We start from the raw sequence: 21,190 nt of genomic DNA, 5'->3' as shown, positions 1-21,190 counted from the left end.
GATGCGTACCATCGTAATGAACAAATGTTTTCTGCGGAGTTTGCTGGTTTTAATGCTATGTTCGGGGTTGATGCGCCACTTTAGGATGCGGTGCGTGCTACCGTCTTCAATATAGGGCAGTACATGTTTAGAGGGAATTTTCGAGCCCTTTTTGGCGTTTCCTTGTGTGACTTTCGAGTACTCGAAAATTGTTTCTAGTTTGTGAAAAATTTTTTCGAAATGTTGCAGCCCAATGAATAATTCAAAAAGAATTCAAGGAGTAAGGAACCTTCGTCGTGCCGTTTTATTTCTCGTATTATGGCAGCAATAGCGGTGCTTCCGGTGGCTTGGTTTCTTCGTCCGCGGCTTTTCCAGGCCGCGCCGCCGACTGGTTCTGCCTTCGTGTCGCATTCGGAAGCGTCTTCGTGTCCGTCCTCGCACTGGATACGGCGTTTGGTGACGGCCGTGCGGAAGTCCCTGTCGCCGACGCGTTCGATTCCTGCTCCATCCTGGCGGTTCCGTCGGGCGCCGATTCCGGCGCTTTGCGTTCCATCTGCGCTGCCGTTTCGACCGGCGTGTGGCGACGATGCAGTTGCGCTCCCGTGTCCCCTCCGGACACGCGGGGTTCGCCTTCGGGGCGCAGACCCCCGGCCACGACGACGGAGACTGCGGTGGCGAACAGCGCGAACGCGATCCACACTGCCATGGCTGCAAAGAAACGAAGACGGGTCTTGGGTTGAAATTAGCGGCTGACAGAGGTCTACGTGGTGACGCAGCAGTGTGCGCTACGAATGTCGTCGTAGTTGTTATTAATTTCATCCACCCGTAGGGCATTTACCCGAGTCCCGCAATCTCAGTGCAGGCGCGTTTTTTCGTTTGGCCTCCATCGAAACACAGCCAGGATGGAACCAGCGTACTCGTGCTCAACGTCAGCTGAGTACTGTAGTCACGCGGTTACCGCGGCGGGCGAAGACAAGGAACGCAACGATGGGGTCGTCTGATGACGGCGGAATAGTAGAGTCTCCTCGATTAGGCTTAGTTTGGAGGAGGGTGGTATTCTCTGTCTGCATATTCAAGGCTTTTCCAGGGGTAGGAGCGTTTGGAACTTGCACTTGGATAAACGGCGTCTGTGCTGTATACATCGAGTGAGAGCCCCCCTATTCATCTACTGGCCAATGAAGATGTGCTGGTAGTTCGAGATGGAAACATTGCGAAGAATGTGGTCATTGCGTCCTTCTTAGCTTTTCAAGTCTGCGCTCTCGTGGGGTAAAAGGAGGGAGGGGGAGTGTAGAGGAGGGAGAGAGGTGGTATGCATGCTGCAAATCTATCGTTGTCTGTTCTTCGCGCCAGCTTAAGGGTTATAGGACTGTGATACATATTTTTTCCTGTGATGCCTGTAAGTGATCCTGTAAGTCATCTTGAACAAAAGGCCATCTGCATAAGGACCCTAATAAGTTTTAGTAAGCGAAAAGGAAATATATGTGATCCTTATACTGCGCCCTCTAAATAAACAAAAAAAAAGTCTGTCGCGGTCTCTTACTCTCTTACTGCTTGTTTTCAAGAAAGTCCAGATTCAGGTTGTCTATATTAACATTCTACCATTCCCTTGGTTCTGAAATGAATCGAAGAATGGCCTGACGGTTAACCGAGGCCTGAGACGAGAGGCATATGTACTGTCCAGGCGCATGACGCCCCCCCCCCCCCCCCTATAGTTTTTCACCCAATCTCACGAACTGCGGACACTGTAAACTCCTTTCTTTGGAGTATTACTTGGTTCGAAGAAGCGTATGTGCAGCCTGTCGCGCTCTTCCATCATTCCTATTCTCTCCGCCCCCTTTACTTCGCCTTAAAACATGCCTGCTCCGCTATTATTTGGCTGCAAGATCGAGCACAGTATTTTGTAACCAGTTGTAGTCTATTTTTTTTTACTTTTTTTAATCGGAAGCCTACTTTTGGTACCGGATCGTTCGAATGCCTTTGGTTACTGGCTGAGTAAAACCTTCATGTCGGACCGGCAAGTTGCCATTGGTAAGTAGGGGCGTAAAATAAATCGAGAAAAAAGTTATTAAACTGGGGCCCCAACAGCAAATAAGGCCCCGGCGACACAAATGCGCGAGAACATTCGCGGAGAAATGTTTGCGTGAACGAACTTCGTGTTTGTGCGGCACCACTCCGTTCGTTTGTCCACCGACTCGCCCGCGCACCTTGCGGCAATATCCCCTCTTCGCTCCGGTCTTCAGGGCTGAGAGCGCACTGCTGTTCAGCGCCAGATATCGTAGGTTCGATTGCCGCATGGGCCGAGTCGCCAGTCTCCCATTTACCCAGAGTAGGATGGGCATCAGTGTCCTACCGAGGATTGGCTGCAGTGCAGAGCTTCCCTTACTGCTCCCCCGACTGCGGGGGGCATTAAGGTACGTTAATTTCATGCCTTGCGGTAATTAGATCCCGGAGTTCGGACCCGCGTCCAAGGGTAGGACTGAAACAGCGTTCCCTTTATCCGGACACTCTTTGCGTCGTCAGCTGCGGTGGGGTTCATGTTGTATAACGGGGTCAGGAGGGTCGTGATTAGTGTAATTGGTAACATAACCTGTTCACAATTAATAGGTCAGAGGCAACGAGTGACGTGACTCATGGTGGTTTTATCACTGGGTCACATGAGTGACCTGCGAGTCATGTCATCCATAAAGTAGGCCTTCTGACACATACGTTGTTGACGTTACGTGACCGAAAATGACGTCAACAACGTGTGACCATCAGTGTTGACGTCGTCGGTGATGATGCAATTTCTGCAACATTGCGACCGCCGCGCAGCAAGCCTATATAACTGTGAGTTGTGGGATCTTTAGGTCATGCCACATGGCCGATGATGACGTGGGAGATGATGTTCGCCAGACTTCTACGTCGTAACGTGCCAGCCAAGTGATCTTTTGCGCTGCAGGCCCCGTTACGCCTAACAGTTGGTGCTCTTAGGTGTAGCGAGAAGGTACACCGGAAACGGAAACCTCGTTACGTGCCAGTGAGCGCCTTGGTCAGCGTTGAATGGGCAGGAGACGGTTGTGGGGGAGGGGGGGTTCGAGCGGCTCGTCGGTCACGCTTAAACGACGGCTGCCATCACGACGACCTGCGAAAAGTCGGCGACAGCGCCGGACGCGCTTCCGTCGTGATGGATAGCCGCGTAATCACTCTGCGAATGCGGTGGCGGCGATTATGAGCGGGACGCCGCTGTCTGGTGAGCGATTGTCCCGGGTCATTACGTGCTGCGATGGGGACGCACTGCCCCCTCCCTCCCTCCCTCCCTCCCTCCCTCCCTCCCTCCCTCCCTTCGCGGCCACGTCACGTGTCGCGGGGGCACAGGTTAGGCGGCGTAGTGGAAGACGGGAAGGGTTATGCGGCGAGAGAGAGTGAGCGAGTGAATTGAGTGCCTAGAGTATTAAAAAGTGTCAGCGGAATGGCAAAACGAGTGGTGATGAGAGAGGAAAGGAAATGAATGTGACGGGGGCTTTGTGGAGAGACCGTGCATGAAGGGTTGAAGCAAACGGGTTTGGAGAGAGTTCCAGGAGCATATAAAGGATTAGTGACAGCTGGGAGAGAGCGAGAGGTGACGTCGGATAACAAAGTGTGCCTGACAGGATCGCGTATGCATGTGTCATCTGGAGTGTGGTTGCGTGACGAATTGCCCCCGCGTTGAATTATGCGAGTCAGTCGGGCTTTCCTCTGACCGCGAAGGTTCTGGTTGTTGAATCTCGGCTGTTAGGAGGCTGCACAAGCCTGGACACCGGTCCCCGAGTGACTCCTGTGATTGCGACTGGTGCGAGGTTCGCTGGACGGGGCCTAAGCTTCGCAGTTGGAATTAGAATTTTTGATGAAGGAGCGTCCTCTCATTGCGAAGCGTGTGCACTAATTCATGAGGTACCATTGTGGGTTTGGCGGGCTGGGATGGGAAATCACGGGCGTCTCATTTGTACCCGCAAGTCTTTTTTTTTTTTGTAGCGAAAGCTGTAATAGCTTTGTACAAACCGTAGTAGTAGCATTTAGGGGACACAACGGCAGCCGTGTAACGCGTTTGGAGGGCACCACCGCCACGCACCGCAAAACATGACTCAGGTATCCTCTGACCCATGGAGCCTGTTATGCGCCTTTCCTTTCCTCAAAACCAACGGCGGCTAACCCTTACGTTGATTTTAAGCTAGGAAAGACGCATAACTCTCAATTTCTATGTGGACAACACCGCCACCTCGCAGCACGATTGAGGTGTCCACTGACGCAGGGAGCCAGTTATGAGCCTTTCGTTTCCTCGAAACTAACGAAAAGTTTAGACTGCGAATAAGACAACATTGGGAATTTTATTATTCGCTTCGTGCAAACGAGTCCGTGAAGAGTACCGGGAACGCGATCGAACCGGAGGCTGCCAGCGGATGAACGCCTATAATGCACGTGAGCACATAGGTGCCAAAATTAACCTATATATAGGTGCATATAGGTGCCCAACCGGGCAGTCGCCTGTGAAACGTCAAATTTGGCCTTCCACTCCAGACTTCGCCGGTAAGCTTTGATCTGACGGTGCGGCCGTGGCCAGGCTTTTCGGGACAGCCTATGAGTTCACACCTAAGGTGGCCCGGGTTAGCAAGTGCTGTGGCACACTTTTAGTTGTGGAAATGTGCTCATGTTACCTTCGATTTTATTTTTCTATTCACGGCGTTAACGGAACGGGCGCATTTCTCTCGGTCAGCCTTAACCTGTTTGCACTCTAGTCATTCGAACTAGTTTGGGTTGGACGGGCAGAAATTAGCAACGTCTTTTCGCGCAGGTTTGCTACTCTACCATTCGTCGTCTCGCCGTTGTTTTTCTGTGAGTCACGATCTAATGAACGACCATTTTCCATCTTGCAGTGATTAATGATCGCGCGGTATGAATCTGGCAAGAGAGCTGCAGACAAGATCACATGAAAGACCACGTCAAGCCTGTTCGAAACGCTTGGCGCTAGTCTTTCCAGACTGCACGATTTTGGCGGCTTCACAAGTTTCGACTACAGTTCTCCGCATCCGTCTCTCGGTACTATCGAGTGAGCCAGAAAAAAAAAAAGCTTCCGGCGGTAGTTCTCTAAATAGCACGAGTTTAGCGCCAAGCTATGCATCAAGGTGACGGGGAGGAGGATTGGCTCGCACTCTCGAAAATTGGGGCGATAATTAGGTTCGAAGGGGGGAGGCCATGCATCAGCGTCGAAAGTTTGGCGCGCGCGAAAGCTTTTCCGTGCTGATGAACTCCCGGTGCTCGTGCGCCGCAGTGCCGGTGTTAGCACTGCAACTTCGGCGTTGATGTTTTGTTTCGTTTCTGGGCGAGTTAGAGCGGGGGGAAACGGAACAAAGAAAAGCAATGGAAGAAGAGTGAATGAATTGATTGAGACAGAGCGTGTCCGGGGCGTGCCGGGCTCTGGATGCCAGCGCTAGCGTCGCCACCGCTGGTGTGCTAGCCTTCGGTTAATTACCGCTGACCCGTCGAGTGGGCACTCTTCGCCGAAGATGGCTGACGAAGCGTAACAGACGCACGCACGTACCGCTCCGGTACTGTCCTTTTTTTTTCTTTTCCTCGTTATTCCCCGGCGCTCTCAGTCTATTCGGTCGTCTAGTCTGTCCCCCCCCGTCCGTTATTTCTCTCCCTGTGTTTTCTGGTGCCACACACCATCCGCATCTAGGATAGCCCGAAGGAACCCGATCTTCCCTGCGATATTCTATCTTTATGTTTTGTTTTTGTCTTCGTTTTCCGGGCAGCCCGAGCGACGTTCCGTTCTGCCTTTCCGCCGTCGATGGTGCGCCTGTTCCAGCCTTTGGCGACTGGAGGTGGCGGCGGTGGCTCGCCTTTCTGCCAACGACCGTTCCCCCCCCCCCCTCCCCCCACCCCACCTACCGCCCGCCCTTCCCGAACGCCGTCGCTACCGCTGAGGCAGGGCGGTAATTATTGCCGGCTTCTCTCTCTCTCTCTCTCTCTCTCTCCGCTTCCCTCCTCCTCACGTGCTGCTGCTGCCGTTTGCGCCTCTCTGTGCTCTGCTGGCTCGGCGGTTGGCGACTGCTGACACGTCGATCGTTTCGCGTTCCTGGCGGTTCTGGCGGGGAACTAACCCCCCCCCCTCCCCTCCCGCGTCCCACTCGGCGCTGCCAGCCCGCGGAAAAACCCGCCTCTTCCCGCGCTCATTACAGTTCATCAGTGCCTCTGCGAGCTGGCTGGCTGGATAGACCCCACTCTGTGTGCTTCCTCCGCGCGCTCTGCTGCTCCTACGCCCCCCCCCCCCCCCCCACCCCAACCTAAGATTACCCGGCCTCCTACGCGCAAGGGGGCGAGGGCGGAGAGAAAGGGCAGGAGACAGGAAGTGGTGGTGGCGTGTCAGGCGGGCTTTAGTTTCGTTTTCCCCACCCGTTGCTTCATGTCCTTCCTGCCGGTCTGTTCGCTTTCGCGCGGTGCTCATTTGGCCCATCCGTCCCCTTGTCTGCCTCGGCCTGTGTCGATCTGGTAGCGTTCCGAGGTGTCAGAACCCGCCCCCCCCCCCCCGCTCATTTTTTTTCCACATCGGCATGCTTTTGGTTTTAAGTGTTGTGCCCAGCGTTATTACGGGCAGCGTGTTTTATGTGAGATTGCACAAAAGAAGTATGTGGTAATGGGGTGCGGAGAAATGGGGATGTTTTGTTTGCCACCGTGCTCCTTATCACCTCCGCGGGTAACGCTTGCGTTGTCTCAACATTTGACTTTTTATTTTCGTTGTTTTTTAGGGTATCATTAGAAAGACGGAAGGTTAATCGCTGCGCGCTTGGGACTTCTGTGTCTGAGCCCGCAGGAATTCCGTGTGGTGGCAAAATTTAAAACAAAAAGTACCGTTGGACGTGTGAGTGTTTTTTTTTTTTGTCCTATCGCTCCGTCATCGTGTCCTGTGAGAAAGAGCCTTTTAGTTGATTACATATTGTTTTTGCTCTCTTAGTTGAAAGTTAGTCTGATACGCTGTATTACTATCGGCCAGTGTTAGCCATCGATTCTGCAGCAACTAGTGTTCATCGGTAAAGTATTGCCATTCGAATACTTGATTAATGTAGTTGTTGATAGTCATTGACAATGGATAGTGTATGGAAGTATTCGAAAATGGTCGTGACTGTGATTCTGGCAAGTAATGTGAGCCAATTGGCCTTGTTTCAATTTTTCATGCATTTTATTATTTGCTTGAAATCGTAGGGAAATCTACCAGTGCTTCAAAAAAGCGGTAAATCTTATTTCTCTTGCACTGGACAAAGAGCTATTATTTGGCCGCTAACGCCGTGTCGCGGTTTGATAGCACTAGATTTGGCGGCGTCATTGCGCTATGCACTGCGGATTTAATCATATGTAGCTTTGTCGCGATCTTAATTATGAAGCGCGGCATTTAAATTCTGCTGCTTGATGAAGGCCTGTCCAACAGATGCCTGTCCGAGTCATCTCTGATCCAGCGCACGCTATGTGCTCCTGTGAATAAAGCCTAATCGCCTCGCCCGGTTTCCTGTCTTTCCCCTACAGTACTCGCTAATGATATCGGTCCTTGTCGCTGTGTTGTTTGTGGAATCATAGTGACGTCCTGGTCGTTGAGGTCGCTGAGGTTATGTGTCGAGAAGTCGAAATCAGAGCAGTTCTATTCGCATTGTCCTCGCCGTAGTTTCCCCTTAACTCTTTGCTTTCCGTGGAAAAACAGGCAATTCAGGGTGGTGTGCAGAAAATTATTTTTCGTCCGTAAATAAAAAAAATCTTTAATGCTACACATCGTAGTGTAAGCAATAGAATTCACATTTAGTGGTAGAACAACAGAAACGAAATATGTGTTGCTCACGAAATGAAAAACATCTTTTAGTTGCAAATTTTGATAGACTCTCGCAGAAATCAACAAAACTTCTGAACATATCCGATAGTACTCAAATTTACACAGCTCTTCATGAAAACTTTGCGGTTGGCGAAAAAAGAAATGAATTCCTCGCGCGCAATTCTTTGGGCTCCTCCGCAGTGCAGTGGTAAGGCAGACAGACGGCCATCTTGCAAATAACAGCGCCTGCTGCAGTGCTGGTGGCACGGAATCATTCAGAACGTTCCTAGTGTCTGAAGCTGAACTGCACCACGTTTTGAGAATTCCGCAATATTCATGGATTAAAATCGTTATAGGCTGTAGGCAAAGCACGCGAAGAGTTCTGGTGATAGCGCATAAAATAATGGCTTAAGGTACCATTAAATATGAGGCTATTCATCTCAGCACTTGAGGAGTGTGGAGAAGCGCAGTGTGACGTCAAAGAAAGTACAATTTCATATTCCCGCTTCCGTGAACCACACCCTGCTGTGACTGGTTGGTTGCTGCCAAACAGCGCTCGGTGGGATTTGCCTCCGGTGGCTTTGTATTATCCTTCACAGCAAGCGTTTGTTCAGTGGAAATGTATCGGTACCGTCGACGACGTCATCATGCCCCTCTCACCCCCCCCCCCCCCCCCCCCCCCTTGCTCGGTGCTATTGCTCGGTGCTATGCGGTGTGGAAAAGCTTCAAGGCCGTCGCGATTTTATTCATCTATTACGTCACCATTTGAAATCATGGCCCTAAAGGACTTCGCATGCTTTACGTGCAAATTTCATAGTTCGATGCCTTTAAGCTCGTCGATTTCTAAAATCCGTGCATTTGCCCTTTAAGAGAGGCTCTGAAAGCAGTGAATCTCCTCGGAAACAGCGGAATCGAAAGTTACACACTGGCACCTGTCAATAGTCCGGCAAGAGCAATTATCTCTGTCCTAACTAAAATAAGGTGAATGGACGTGAACATTTTGAACTAAACAGTCGCTTGCACCTACAGAATCAAGTGTCGATACTACGGAATTGCGACAATGCCGTCGCTGCTGACCAAGGTAAATGCTTCAAGAGGACGCTACGTTGGACGCCATGCTTGCGTGATCACACCGCGTTGGCAGGCTTCATGCAAGGTATAGGTATACTCGCTCGTGCGGCTGACAAAAAACCGATCTCAGAACTAAAGTGCAGTCCTTTTGCAACATAGTGAATGGCATTACAGCTCCAGAAGAGACTCGCGTTTCTCAGAATCGGAATTTTTGCGCCATCGTTCAAATTGAACACGTTTAATAGGGCCGTAATTAGAGAGTTGTGTGCTTCTCCGCTCGTGGTTCATGCATGCACAGGTGGACCCTTACAGGTGAACTAGCGTGCACTCGCAGCCTGCAGCTGTTTGAAAAGTTTAGTTGTGCTGTCAAAATCATGCAACGGTTATGTTTAGTTCAAGCGGAATTTAGAGCAGTTCTGTTATCTTCATCTTCGCCGTAGTTTTCGCTGAAGCGCGCTTCTCCTCACATGGTTTTTGCATGCTGTGGTGCATCCTTTACAGGAGAGGGCGCGAAATCGTAGCCTGTTCTTTCCGATCTGCAGCCTACAAGTATTGCTAAAGTTTAGTTGCTGTGCTGGGGAAGTCATGCAACGGTTATGTTTACGAGAGGTGGAAATTAGAGCAGTTCTTTTAGCATTGTCCTTGCCGTAGTTTTCGCCGAACTGTGCTTTTCCGCTCGTTGTTCGTGCATTCAGCGCTGCACACTCTAACAAGACAGTGGGGCAAACTCGTAGCCTGTTGTATTCGATCTGCAGTCTACAGGTGTTGCTGAAGTTCATTTGCTGCGCAGTGAAATACATCCAACGGTTGTGTTTTGGTGACGTGGAATTTAGATCAGTTCTATTAGCATCAACCTCGCCGTAGTTTTCGGTAAAGCGCGCTTCTCCGCTCGAAGGATGTGCATGCAGTGCTGCACACTTTACAGGAGAGTTGGCGCAAACTCGTAGTCAGTTGTATCCGATCTGTAGCCTGCAAGTATTGGTAAAGATTAGTTACTGTGCTGTGAAAATCATGAAACGGTTATGTTCAGGAGAGATAGAGATTAGGGCAGTTGTGTTAACATTGTCGTCGCCGTAGTTTTCGCCGAAGTGTGTTTTTCCGCTCGTGGTTCGTGCATCTAGCGCTGCACCCTCTAACAAGATAGTTGGCGCGAACTCGTAGCTTGTTGTATCCGATCTGCAGCCTAAAAGTATTGCTGAAGTTTTCTTGCTGCGCACTGAAAAGCATGCAACGGTTGTGGTATAGGGAGTTGCAGTTAGGACAAGTTCTATTAGCATCATCCTTGGCGTAGTTTTTTCTGAAGCGCGCTGCTCCGTTCGTGACATATGCATGCAGTGGTGCACCCGTTACAGGAGAGTTAGCGCGAACTCGTAGCTTGTTGTATCCGATCTGTAGCCTACTATCAAAGTTTAGTTGTTGTGCTCTCAAAATTATGCAGTGGTTCTGTTTCGGAGAGGTGGAAATTAGAGCAGTTGTCGCAGTGTGCTCGTCGCAGTTTTCGCTGAAGTGTTCTTTTCCGCTCGTGGTTGGCGCATCCAGCGGTGCACCCTCGAAAAAAATAGTTGGCGCGAACTCGTAGCTTGTTGTATGCGATCTGCAGCCTACAAGTATTGCTGAAGTTCATTTGCTGTACAGTGAAAAACATCCAATGGTTGTGGTTTGGTGAGGTGGAAATTAGAAGTTTTATTAGCATCATCCTCGCCGTAGTTTTCTCTGGAGCGTGCTTCTCCGCTCGTTGCGCATGCATGCAGTGGTGCACCCTTTACAGGAGAGTTGGCGCGAACTGGTAGCCTGTTCTGTCCGATCTGCAGCCTACAAGTATTGGTAAAGTTCAGTTGCTATGCTGTGAAAATCATCCAACGGTTATGCTTAGGAGGGGTGGAAATTAGAACAGTTCTGTTAGCATTGTCCTTGCCGTAGTTTTCGCCGAACTGTGCTTTTGCGCTCGTGGTTCGTGCTTGCACCGGTGCACAATCTAACAGGATAGTTGACGCCAACTCGTAGCCTGTTCTATCCGATCTGCAGCCTACAAGTGCTGCTGAAGTTCATTTGCTACGCTGTGAAGGTCATACGATGGTTGTGTTTATGTGAGGCGTAATTTAGAGCAGTTGTATTAGCATCATCCTCGCCGTAGTTTTTGCTGAAGCGCGCTTCTCCGCTCGAGGGATATGCATGCAGTGGTGCACCCTTTACAGGTGAGTTGGCGCGAACTTGGCGTGTTCTATTCGATCTCCAGCCTATAAGTATTTTGAAATTTCGTTGCTGTGGTGTGAAAATCATGCAGTGGTTGTGTTTTGTAGAGGTGGAAATTAGAGGAGTTCTATTAGCATTGCCCCCGCCGTAGTTTGCGCCGAATTGTGCTTTTCCGCTCGTGGTTCGTGCATGCAGCGGTGCACCCTCACAAGATAGCTGGCGTAAGCTAGTAGCCTGTTGTATCCGATCTGCAGCCTACAAGTAATGGTGAATTTCAGTTGCTGTGCAAAGGTATTTAACAGCATGCAAGGAAAACAACAAACAGAGGGCATATTTCAGCTCCTGTCTGTTCTGAGCTCAAAGTGGTCTCGCGCAAATACATGTCGCTGAAACAATTTTTCTGTCGTGATTGATGTCGCGCAGAAAAAGAGAAAAATAAAGTGGCTCAGAGAGCGATAATGGAGATTGAGCGAAAGTCCTCGCTGAAGAAGAAAATTGATAAAGACAGGGATCACTGAGGTCGTTTTAAATCACGTCGCAGCCCTCCCATCGCGTCCCGACCCTGCAGAGCGCTGTTGGTGCAAAGCCTAGTTCGCCACCGATATAGATTCTTGTTGCTCGTGGGTCCCATCTACAGTCCCGTACTCCTTCTATGACATCCTTCCTTCCTCCGACCGGGCTTGCTTAACGTCCTTTACTAGGCTTTATTCTGAAGTCTGTCGTATGTTTCTGCCGCTCGCGCGGTCGTCTCGATGCGCGCGTCGCGAAGCTCGGCTATAAATATGCTCTCGCTACCGCCGCCGAAAATCGTCGGTGGAGAGAGAGAGAGCTCAAGGCGTCCGCGCGTGTGTGGCGCTTCGCTTTTCCCCTCCTTCGCACTTGATCTCCCGGCGAGCAGAGCGGAGATGGCGGCCACCCGCCGACTGGGTGCTGTCTTTATTAAGGCCACTTTATGCATTATTCATGCGGGCCTGGCCGTGCCTTCTTCTGCTGCTGCTCCTGCCTCGCTGCCTGCGCCCTCTGTCTGTCGCGTTCACGGTTGCATGCAGCAGCGGTGTCTCGGTGATCCTTTCCTTCTCCCACTCCTCCTCCTCCTCTTGGTCCTCCTCCTTCTCCTGGTCCTCAACCGTGGAGTTCTGGGCAGCTGTAGTGGTTTGGCAACTTTCTGTTTGAACTTTCACTATCTGGTTGCTTTATGCGTTAGAGATCTAGGCAGGTTTCGCTTGTGGGCGGATGGGCGGGACGAATAGTTAGGAGCGATGGCTTTTAATGAAACATTCGTTGCGGTAAATCCGGTAGGCCTAGTGTTGGCCTATGGGAGTATTTTTAGATAATCCAAGCCCGGGTATTGCTGTTTTCTGGCGGACACAGATTCGCTACCCATGTATGCCTGGGTAGTCGAGTGATCTGCCTGGGCCTGGCCCATTCGAAGCTAGGAGTGATGTGTTTCGACTTTAGCAGGCGAAATGGGTGACAGTATACAACGACACTTGCCACTTCCTTGAACGCGGAGAAGGGCGGAACATCTCGGTAGCTTTTGGTCGGCACTAGCCTCGACAGCGTATGTCGCGCGGTGGGTTTTCTGTGAACTTTGGATTCATGCTGGTGCACATCATGGTTTGACAAATTGCAGTGACAGGGCAGCCTCAGTTTCTGTACAGATAAGTGCAAAGCCTGCCATTAGACGGGTTTGGCCGGTAATTTGCTAGTAGCGCCCTGCTCTGCTTCTTAACGGGATGTCTAGGGAGGCGTGCAAGGAAGAAGGCGGAGTTGGCGTGTGCAAACAAGAAAAAAAAAAGTTAAGAACGTAGAGCTGGCGGTGGTTTTCTATTAAGGAACAAATACAACACACCAGACGATGCGAAGCAAGAGAAGCGATACACACAGCGCTGAAGTCACGGCCGAACTTTATCGAATGATACAGTTCATGTCACCTGCACATGGGACAAGGGAACGAAGTGACTGAAACAAAAGAGGAAATGGAAAACCGAGAAGGCAACATAACCACGAGATACCTTCTTTGATGGAGTTAAGCTCTTTTTCGTGAAGTGATAGAGAAGCGATCAGAGTGATTTTTCTTTCTGTCTTGCGCATTTTTTCGGCATTAATGGTAGCTGCCACCACTCTTCGTTGGAAGAACCCCGCTCGTTCGGGAAGCGTCAAGACATGGGAGCTTTGACTTGACACTACCGGCCTGACAAAGCCCGCTATGAGAAGCTGAACCTGTCATCGCACGCTGCTTATTCCGCGGCTGAATACGTTCCCGGCTCTGTTATGTTATCTATAACACTGTCGTGGAGACATACATACAGAGACATAGCTGCAGTTTATGAAGCACGCACGTCGCGTAATGCGTTTGGCGTGGTGATGAACACGAGAGAGGCTGAGTTCGAGTGCCTCAGAGAGCTTGCGGGAATTGACTATATTACTCACTAAAGTTGGGACTTCCGAGAGCTGTCCTTATCGTTGAAATTAAAGTTGTGCCGTGTTAGTTGACGGTGCAGAACTACCGATAACCTCCTTCTAGTTACCCATTAACTTTTTTGTGGTATCGCTAATTTTGCTGGATTAGTTAGGAATTGAAGTGTTGTCTAGCCTTGCATATACATCTGGCCGTTGTCATACAGTTTGAGGTATTCGGTATCTGCTGATCGAGTTAGTCTTGGTTCATGCTTTACATATCTGCACTGCTGGGCATCGCGACGTACTGGGTTCAGGCCGTAATTCAGCACATAGGAGCTGTAAATAATCACAAAGCTTTCTGCCTATGGTTACAACGTAATGGGCACCTTTCAAGACGGCAGTGGTAATAGTGTTCGTAAGCATCTGTACGGCCGGTCTTTCGAAGTAGTACTACAAATTACCCGGTTACGTTTCGTTTTATTTAACATTGAATGTTTGACACGCTGACATTAATTCAGTTAACATCGTGACTAAGGCAGTTTACGCCAGTCTGCGCAGAGCGTGAAGATTAAAAACATAAATTTCATTTCCATCTCTCATATGGATGAGTATTTGCTGGCAAGAAAAAAATTCACAAAAGATAAGAATATATGAAAAGTCATTGCAATGTCCAACTCGCTGATGAGGGCTGTGTCGCAAAATGCATCGTGCCGTTCGTGGCGCCCCCTTTGATATCCCGCTCGCTTCGGTCACCACCAACTCTTCACTGGCGTCCTCAAGGCAAGGAGGTGAACTGAAGGCGCCAAAGAAAAAAAAAGAGAACGAAGAGATAAAGAGAGTGAGCGTAGGGTTCTTATCCGATTCACAACTACCACCTTTGAACGAGGAAAATACAAGCGTGGAAGACGTCATTGTCATCCACGGATCCAGTAGTCGAGATGGACTGAACCCTTCTTCATCGTCATCTCTCCCGAATGGCGAGGTAGATTACATCGATTGGCCTCCTATCGATTCCCTGGTTTTAGTTCTCCGACTACACTATCGATCGGCCCGGTACTCTTCCCTCGGACGGTAGGTGGGTAGTCCGGCTAGACAAACAGATATTTTCCCCCTTGTTGTTTGTTTAACTGATCTTGCATCGACACCGATTTTCCTACCGCTACAGACGGAAAATACGCGATCTCGGGGGCAGCCAAGATCTACAGACTCTGTGTGCATAGGGCACTTCTGTTTCGTGTTTGTGAACTCTCGCGTTCCATATCGGTGTGCCCGGATCCCTCGTACAGGGTTCCCCTTGGAAAACGGGAGGAGAAAGGGAGAAGGATGCCTGTGCGCCACGAATAGTGTATCGATTCTAACTTAGGGACTCGTTTTCGCAGCCCGACGTGTTTATGAGCCGCGCACTGCTTATGCGATACACCCTTGTACTTTGACCGCTGCGCCGCCTTTACTTCATTATGAATCAGGAGAGAAAAAAAGGGGGGGGGAGCGTTCTGGGGGGTTTTGCTCTTGCGTCGTTTTCGTTCTCTATCCTATTTGTCCTTTTTTTTATTAAGCACATGTCCACGAGCACGCCGTCGTCAAATGGCCAAACAATAGTGTGGCTGCTGGTCTTTTATTGATTCTTTTTTAGCACTGTCATCTCGACGTCTACGTGCTGCATTAATGTGCCCGCGCACTTTCACTTCTGGCTTACCGCATTTTTTTACTTTACTGGTTACGCAAAATCGTCCCTGTGATTATCTACGTACAAATAGAGAAAGGTAGCATGCAGAGAGATCGTGGGCCATGTGCCGCACCTACGCATTCCTCTTTGTCGTCGTCGATAACGGAGCTCTCGAAGGGGCCCGCGTTTGGGGGCCGGTCGTCCGGGGCCCCGCGCTGGCGGGGTCGCTGGCGCCTGGGCGACCCGAGGTAGTGCTGCCGCAGCGTCGGGTTGCTCGTGATCACCTTGATCGGGTCCTCGTCCGCTGCGTCCGCCATGTTGTTCACTTTCTTGCCCTTCTTCTTCCTCGCCTTCTGTGCCCGAAACTGATGCGCAGTTTCAACGGTTGGGGGGGGGGGGGGGGCAGTGTTTTCTTCTAGTGTGCCTATGTTTTGTCGACGAGGGTTAGGCTTTTGTGCGCGCCCCGAGAAAAAAGAGTCGGTCACTGCCTACTAGACAGCGTCGTTCGCGTTTGTCCCCTTAGCGCCCTCGAACTGAAAGGCGCTTGCTTGCTTGCAGCGAGGCCTTCTTCAGAGAACGTTGACTGCCTGGTGCATTGTCACGAGGTGTATGCGTGATGCGCAGGCGCAGAACTTGCCGATGTAGCCAGTGTAAGGCTAGTGTCGCCTTCCCCTTGGCACAACTGCGACGAGCAGCACCACTCGAGGTCCGCCTGCTTCATATGCGCGAGTATCTCCTATATGCCAGTATAAGGAATACCGCGCGATGGCCGTTCATTTGAGGGCTAAGGCGCATCCCAGGTGGGCGCTGTGATGTTTTGGACTCGTGCGTCGCTTTGGTTTGGGTTTGACTGGTGAGAGTAAAATGAAGTAGTTGGAGTATCACACGTGTCGCTCACTGTATTATCGCTCATTCCTGGTGCGCGAAAGTAGCAGCACAGCTGTACCGATGATTTTGTTTAACGAGAAATTAATTATGTGCCTAATGTTTACATGTTTCTCTACACTCTTGACTACGATTATAATGGACCAAAGACCCGTTTTCCAAACATTTCGCCTTTTGCGTCAAACTCCCACGGCGTAAAGTAACAACGGAAATAGCGGTTCGAGAAAGCCCGCGCCCCAACTCATAATTGTAGCAGGCATAAACCAATTGAGTGTAAAAGAATAGGGGCGGAACGCCTGCTATGTATGAAACGGAGTATAGACTGCTGCACGCGCGCTACCCTCCGTTCCACTTGGCTGCAGCTGGCGTGCACGGGTTTCTTTCTTCCACATGTCTTCCGCGAAACCGGTTTTCCTCCTTCGCCAGGATGCATAATGGCTTTTTCGCTAATGATCCACCCAGTGCTAGCGCATGAAAAGTAAAGGGGCACCCTTCGCTCCACTTTTCCACCCGTCACCTGTTGCCTTCTCTTCGTCTTCCCTCTCCCACTTGCATTTCTCTCTGCTCTTGGATTGCTATCTCTCCACTTGCCGCCTGCCGATCGTGGCAGGTGGTAGCTGGAGGTTTCACCCCCAGGTAGGATGGCTTCTTCTCTAGTAAGGCATCTTTTCCTAACGCACTACTACTACTCTCTCCCTCGTGTTTGAGAGTAGACGTAAGCATGAAGTGCTTTGCAGTACCGGCTTAGCACATTTAGCGACTGAACCTCGTGTCAAGGCTAGGTACCGTCTCGGCCACACACAACCACCCGTCCGCAGCGTCGCTCGGCCGGGAGTGCAGCGTCTAGGACCACTGCCTTCCGCTGCCTCACTCTTTTCAACGGGTTCCGCGCCGCGCCGATGAATGGCGCCATGGTTCCGCACGCAACCAGTTGCCCGCGGGCGCGCTGATTGCGCAGCATGCGCAACACTCTCGCTTCGCTCACACGTCACGAGGGCTGCGAAGACTAGAGAAGTACTGCTGCTCACGCATGCGCTGCTCCGGCGGTAGCGCAGAACGTAGGCACCAGGAGGCAGATTGAAAGTTTCGCCAAAGTTCGTTTAGGTTCGGCTCCGTGTTCTCCCTCCGTTCTGGCGCCAAGGTCACCCCGCGGCAGGCCGACAACGGCAGCTTAAAGCATTCCATGCTTAAAAGAAAAAAAAAACACAGGAACTGATGACGTTCAACAAGTGCGGCAACTTTGGCATCCGAATCTGGCTGTGCAATAGCAGGTCCGTGCAGGATGAAGACATACGTCTGTTCGTTTAGTTGCTGTCGGCAGGCTGCCGTTAACCGCATTCGTCCGCGCCTGACAGACTGCGAGACGCAGAAAACACAACTGACAGCGCGGTGCTCTATCAGACGCGAATCTCGAATCCTCTGCCAGACTGTTCAGAAGCGGCGCGGGCCTCTGCCGGTGGGCGTAATAAAGAAGAAGAAGAAAAAAGTGGCTGCAGCGAGTCGCATAGCGCGTCGGGCACGCAGTCGCTCGTTAAGGCATCCAGCACACACGCGCCCGAACACGAGCCCAGCGCGCAAGAGATGAACACACGCACGCATCGCGGCCGCTCGGCGCTGCAGAACTGAGCAAAGTAAGCAGCAGCCCGGCACAGCCCGCGGCGGGTCTCTGTATACACACCGGTGCTGCTGCGTGCAATCAGGCGCCGGCGACGCCGTTGCGCCAGGTTTGCGAAATAGGGAGGGGTGCGGCGGGACCGCCGTGGAAGCACGGATATAGGGACGGATGCGGAGAGAATTGGGGAAGCGAGCGGGGAGTAAGGGACCTTGTAGGGGAGAAGGAATCAGGGAAGAGAGGCTAAGCGAATAACGGAGGCGGTGGGGAAAAGGGAAAGTGGGCGGAGAGGAGACCAGGGTGCGTTAAGAGGAGGAGCGGCGTGGGAAAAGGGGACAGAGTGGGGAGGGAAGGAAAGGATAGGAAGGAGTAGAGGGAGGCCTGTGGAGCTCGGGGAAAAGGGACGGAGAACAGCAAAAGGGGAAAAACCGCGTCAAGAGCGAACACCGGGGGTATATGCAAGCGCGTGAAGTAAACAGAGGGGGAAGGGTTCAGGATGAGTCGTAAATATGAAAGAAGAAAATGGGGAAGGCGAATGGGAAAAGGGGGAAAGAGAGGGCGACGCTGAGGCATAGCGAGGGAGAGAGAGAAGCAGCTGCGCCGTATAAAAGCGGGCGAGAAAAACGTCGGCCAAGCGCGGCGCAACGGCACGGGGCGCGCGAACCAGACGAGAGGAATCGCCCAGAGCCGCATCCCTAAATTGGAGGGAGCAATGGCACGAGTGCGCAGTACGTACGTGTGCGCTGAGACGGAGGTCGGGCCTGCTTGCACGAACGAGCGAGCGAGTGCGCAAGCAGCGAAACGAACGTCTCTGCATTCATGCATGCATACGTGGAGCTCTCTCTCGGCGTGTCATTTATTTCTTTCCATCCCTCACTCACTCTTTAGAGCCGTATGTCTCTCTTTTTTTTCCGTCGGTTCTTTTCCCAGAGGGAGAGAGCGTGCGCGTCCCCATTACAGCCAGCCAACTGCGAGAAAGCCGCCGCGCGAAGCAACGGTCGTCGTTTCCTCAGGGCCGCCGTCATTCCTCTTACTCCACCTGCCTGCACACTTCTTCTTCTTCTTCTTCTTCTTAAGCATGGCACACGTTAGAACGCCGGTTCTTCCTCTTCATCTCAGGCGTCATTTTCTTCCGCCTCTTTATATATATACCGCGGCCTCTTATTTTCTTTATTTTTCCCAGGATCGCAGAAATGCCACAAGAGGAAGTTTTTCTGTTTCCCGAGTGACTTATAGTACACGTGCGGCAGTGTGCCTAAGCCCTCTCGGGGCCAGCCGCCGTCAGCGGCCAAAAGGCGACGACATCGGCCGCTCGTTTTAGTTTTTTTTTAGTCAGAAGACAGAAAGAATGAATTATGCAGCGAGGGTCCGTTTAATTCGACGGTCGCGTTCTAGCGGCGGCGAGACACGAATGCGTTGGTGCGCACGGAAGGGGCAAACATTCATGATGTCAAGAATACGCGCCAGCTCGCTACAATCGAGAGTTATGTCATTTTTTTTTTCCGCCTGGACGACGGTAGGCGCACCTTGCAGGCGCCTGTGGGGCGGAAGAATCGGAAATGTATCGCGGGAGTAATGAGGCACAGTAGAAAACACTTGAGAAAGGCGAACACTGCTTTTCCGAATCATGATCATCATCACCGCCAGCCTACGTGCATCCCCTACTGGACAAAGGCCTTTCCCATACCTCTCCAGGTAACCCTTTCCTATGCCAGCTGCTGCCAGTGTATCCCCGTAATCTTCTTAATATCATTCGCCCACCTGACTTTCTGCCACCCCCTGCTACGCTTGCCTTCTCTTGGATTGCACTCTGTTACCCATCGGTTATCTTGCTTTGGCATTGTATGCGTTGTCCATGGCCATTCTTCTACTTGATTTGGGCTGGGATGTCATTAACCCGCGTTTGTTCCCTGTCCCACTCCGCTCTATTCCTGTCTTTTCGGCATGCTCTTTATAGATCACCAGCATGTTCTGATAGAGAGATGGAGGACGAGAAGGATAAAATGTTTATTTTAGCAATGTACTAATTTGCGAAAGGGAAGTAGGGACGGTCGTTGCACTGGGTGGAAGTCCTTATTCCGGGATGCCATTTTCCGCCACTGCTTGCCCGTGCTCTCTGGACCAGGGTCTGCTGAGCCTCCAGGTCCGAGCTTGACAGGGCCGCCTCCCAGCCCCCCCTATTTGGCTTACTTATAACGGCTATGTGTGTATTGTACTGGCAGGGCCACACCGTGTGGTATAGGTCAGCATGCTGCCCGCAGAATCTGCACCTGCCCGGGAATGTAGGGTCCACGTGTTTTAGTATTGCGAGATTTAAGAAAGACCCGGTTTGGAGCCGTCTAATACCCCTGTCACACGGGCACCGCAAAGGCCTTTGAGAATCAGGTCCTTATATCCAAAGGCGTAAGGAGTGCAGCTACACGGCACAAATGTTGCGCCTTTGCCGCTAAGGGCCTTGGAGGCGAAGCCGCCCGTCAGAGACCTTTGAGTACCTGCGATCGCACTGCCACCCAACGTCAAAAAGTAAAAGCAATAAAAAAAATTGTTACAGCCAACAATGTTTGAAAACATCTTTTTTTAAATACGAAAGGTGTGTCTGGCTTTGCTTTTTCTACGGGTGTTTATATTTTATGCCCAGATTTCAAGACAGTGAAAGTGTTGCAGCAACACCGAGTGCCCATGGTGGCCAAGGCAATACATAAAACCTGCTGCTGCTGATGAGAGTAGCTGTTGCAGTTCTTTTAAGGAAGCGGTTAGAATGAAAAAAAAAATTGTCTGAGCTCAACGAACGAAGGGAATGCACCACTTTAATTTTAAAACACTCACTTCAGCCGCCTCGAGCACGGCAGCGGGAGCTAAGCCTGAACGACAGTTTCACCTTTGGGCTGCACCGTGTAGCTGCGTCGCTGCTCCTTTAAGCTTTCGCTCCTTTCGTGAAAAAAGGTGCCTTTGCTGGAAAGGCCTTAGAGGAATGCCGTGTGCCAGGGGTATAAGCTGGCACTCTCTGTCGATACCCTTGGCGGGTCCGGGAGAACCCTCCTGCAGAGGCGTACATGGTTTGTAATGTCCACGTAAGAGATTAGCGGGATTGGTATGATTGCCGCGGCAGAACGGGGTGATCGATTGGAACCCGAGGGAAGGAACGCTTTTATTGAAAGAAATAATTTTGTGGAGGGACGAAAATCTAGCGCTCTGTAGGCCTTGCGTCAGATTGACTAAGGTGAGCTTGTCTTACATCTGAGTTTACCACACCCCGCCACTCCAGGAGGGGGAAAAGGGAAGGCAAGGAAAAGAGAGGAGCGTACGTGGAGATAGGAATGATGCTTGGGCGATTTAGTATGCTACTCCGAAACAGAACGGCGCGTACTACTGACAGGGACGAAGAGGGAGACACGAGGACAACGCCCGTCCTCGAGTGTCTCTCATTTCTTCTCTGTCAGTAGTACGCGCTGTTCTTTTTGAAATGAGATAGGAATGGACGTCCGATTTCATTGGATTTCGTTGGCTTCCTTAGACTTTTTTACAGTTTAATTAGTTCTTCGTGATTGTAATTGCTAAGGGCTGTTCTTAA

General features: G+C 51.1%; 2 protein-coding genes across 2 annotated transcripts in view; one reads left to right on the top strand and one right to left on the bottom strand.

Annotated features, from left to right (window-relative positions):
- Positions 1-21,190, top strand: part of mib1 (E3 ubiquitin-protein ligase mind bomb 1) — a 500,932-nt gene that overhangs the window by 150,996 nt on the left and 328,746 nt on the right. The window lies entirely within an intron of this gene.
- On the bottom strand, positions 275-15,448 carry LOC144107653 (uncharacterized). The gene is made up of 2 exons (XM_077640758.1): positions 15,256-15,448; positions 275-687 (listed from the first exon to the last, which is right to left on the bottom strand). Exons 1-2 carry the CDS (start codon positions 15,437-15,439, stop codon positions 296-298), a joined length of 576 nt encoding a protein of 191 aa, XP_077496884.1. The 5' UTR covers positions 15,440-15,448; the 3' UTR covers positions 275-295.

Source organism: Amblyomma americanum, chromosome 10, assembly GCF_052857255.1.
Source record: "Amblyomma americanum isolate KBUSLIRL-KWMA chromosome 10, ASM5285725v1, whole genome shotgun sequence".
In the NCBI taxonomy this organism is placed as follows: Eukaryota; Metazoa; Arthropoda; class Arachnida; order Ixodida; family Ixodidae; genus Amblyomma; species Amblyomma americanum.
This window is presented reverse-complemented; position numbering and strand designations above follow the sequence as displayed.

Coding starts and splice junctions, on each gene's coding strand:
- LOC144107653 (XM_077640758.1), bottom strand. CDS start 15,439: ATGGCGGACGCAGCGGACGAGGACCCGATCAAGGTGATCACGAGCAAC. Junction 688..15,255: donor CGACAAAGAGGAATGCGTAG/GTGCGGCACATG, acceptor GTTTCTTTGCAG/CCATGGCAGTGTGGATCGCG.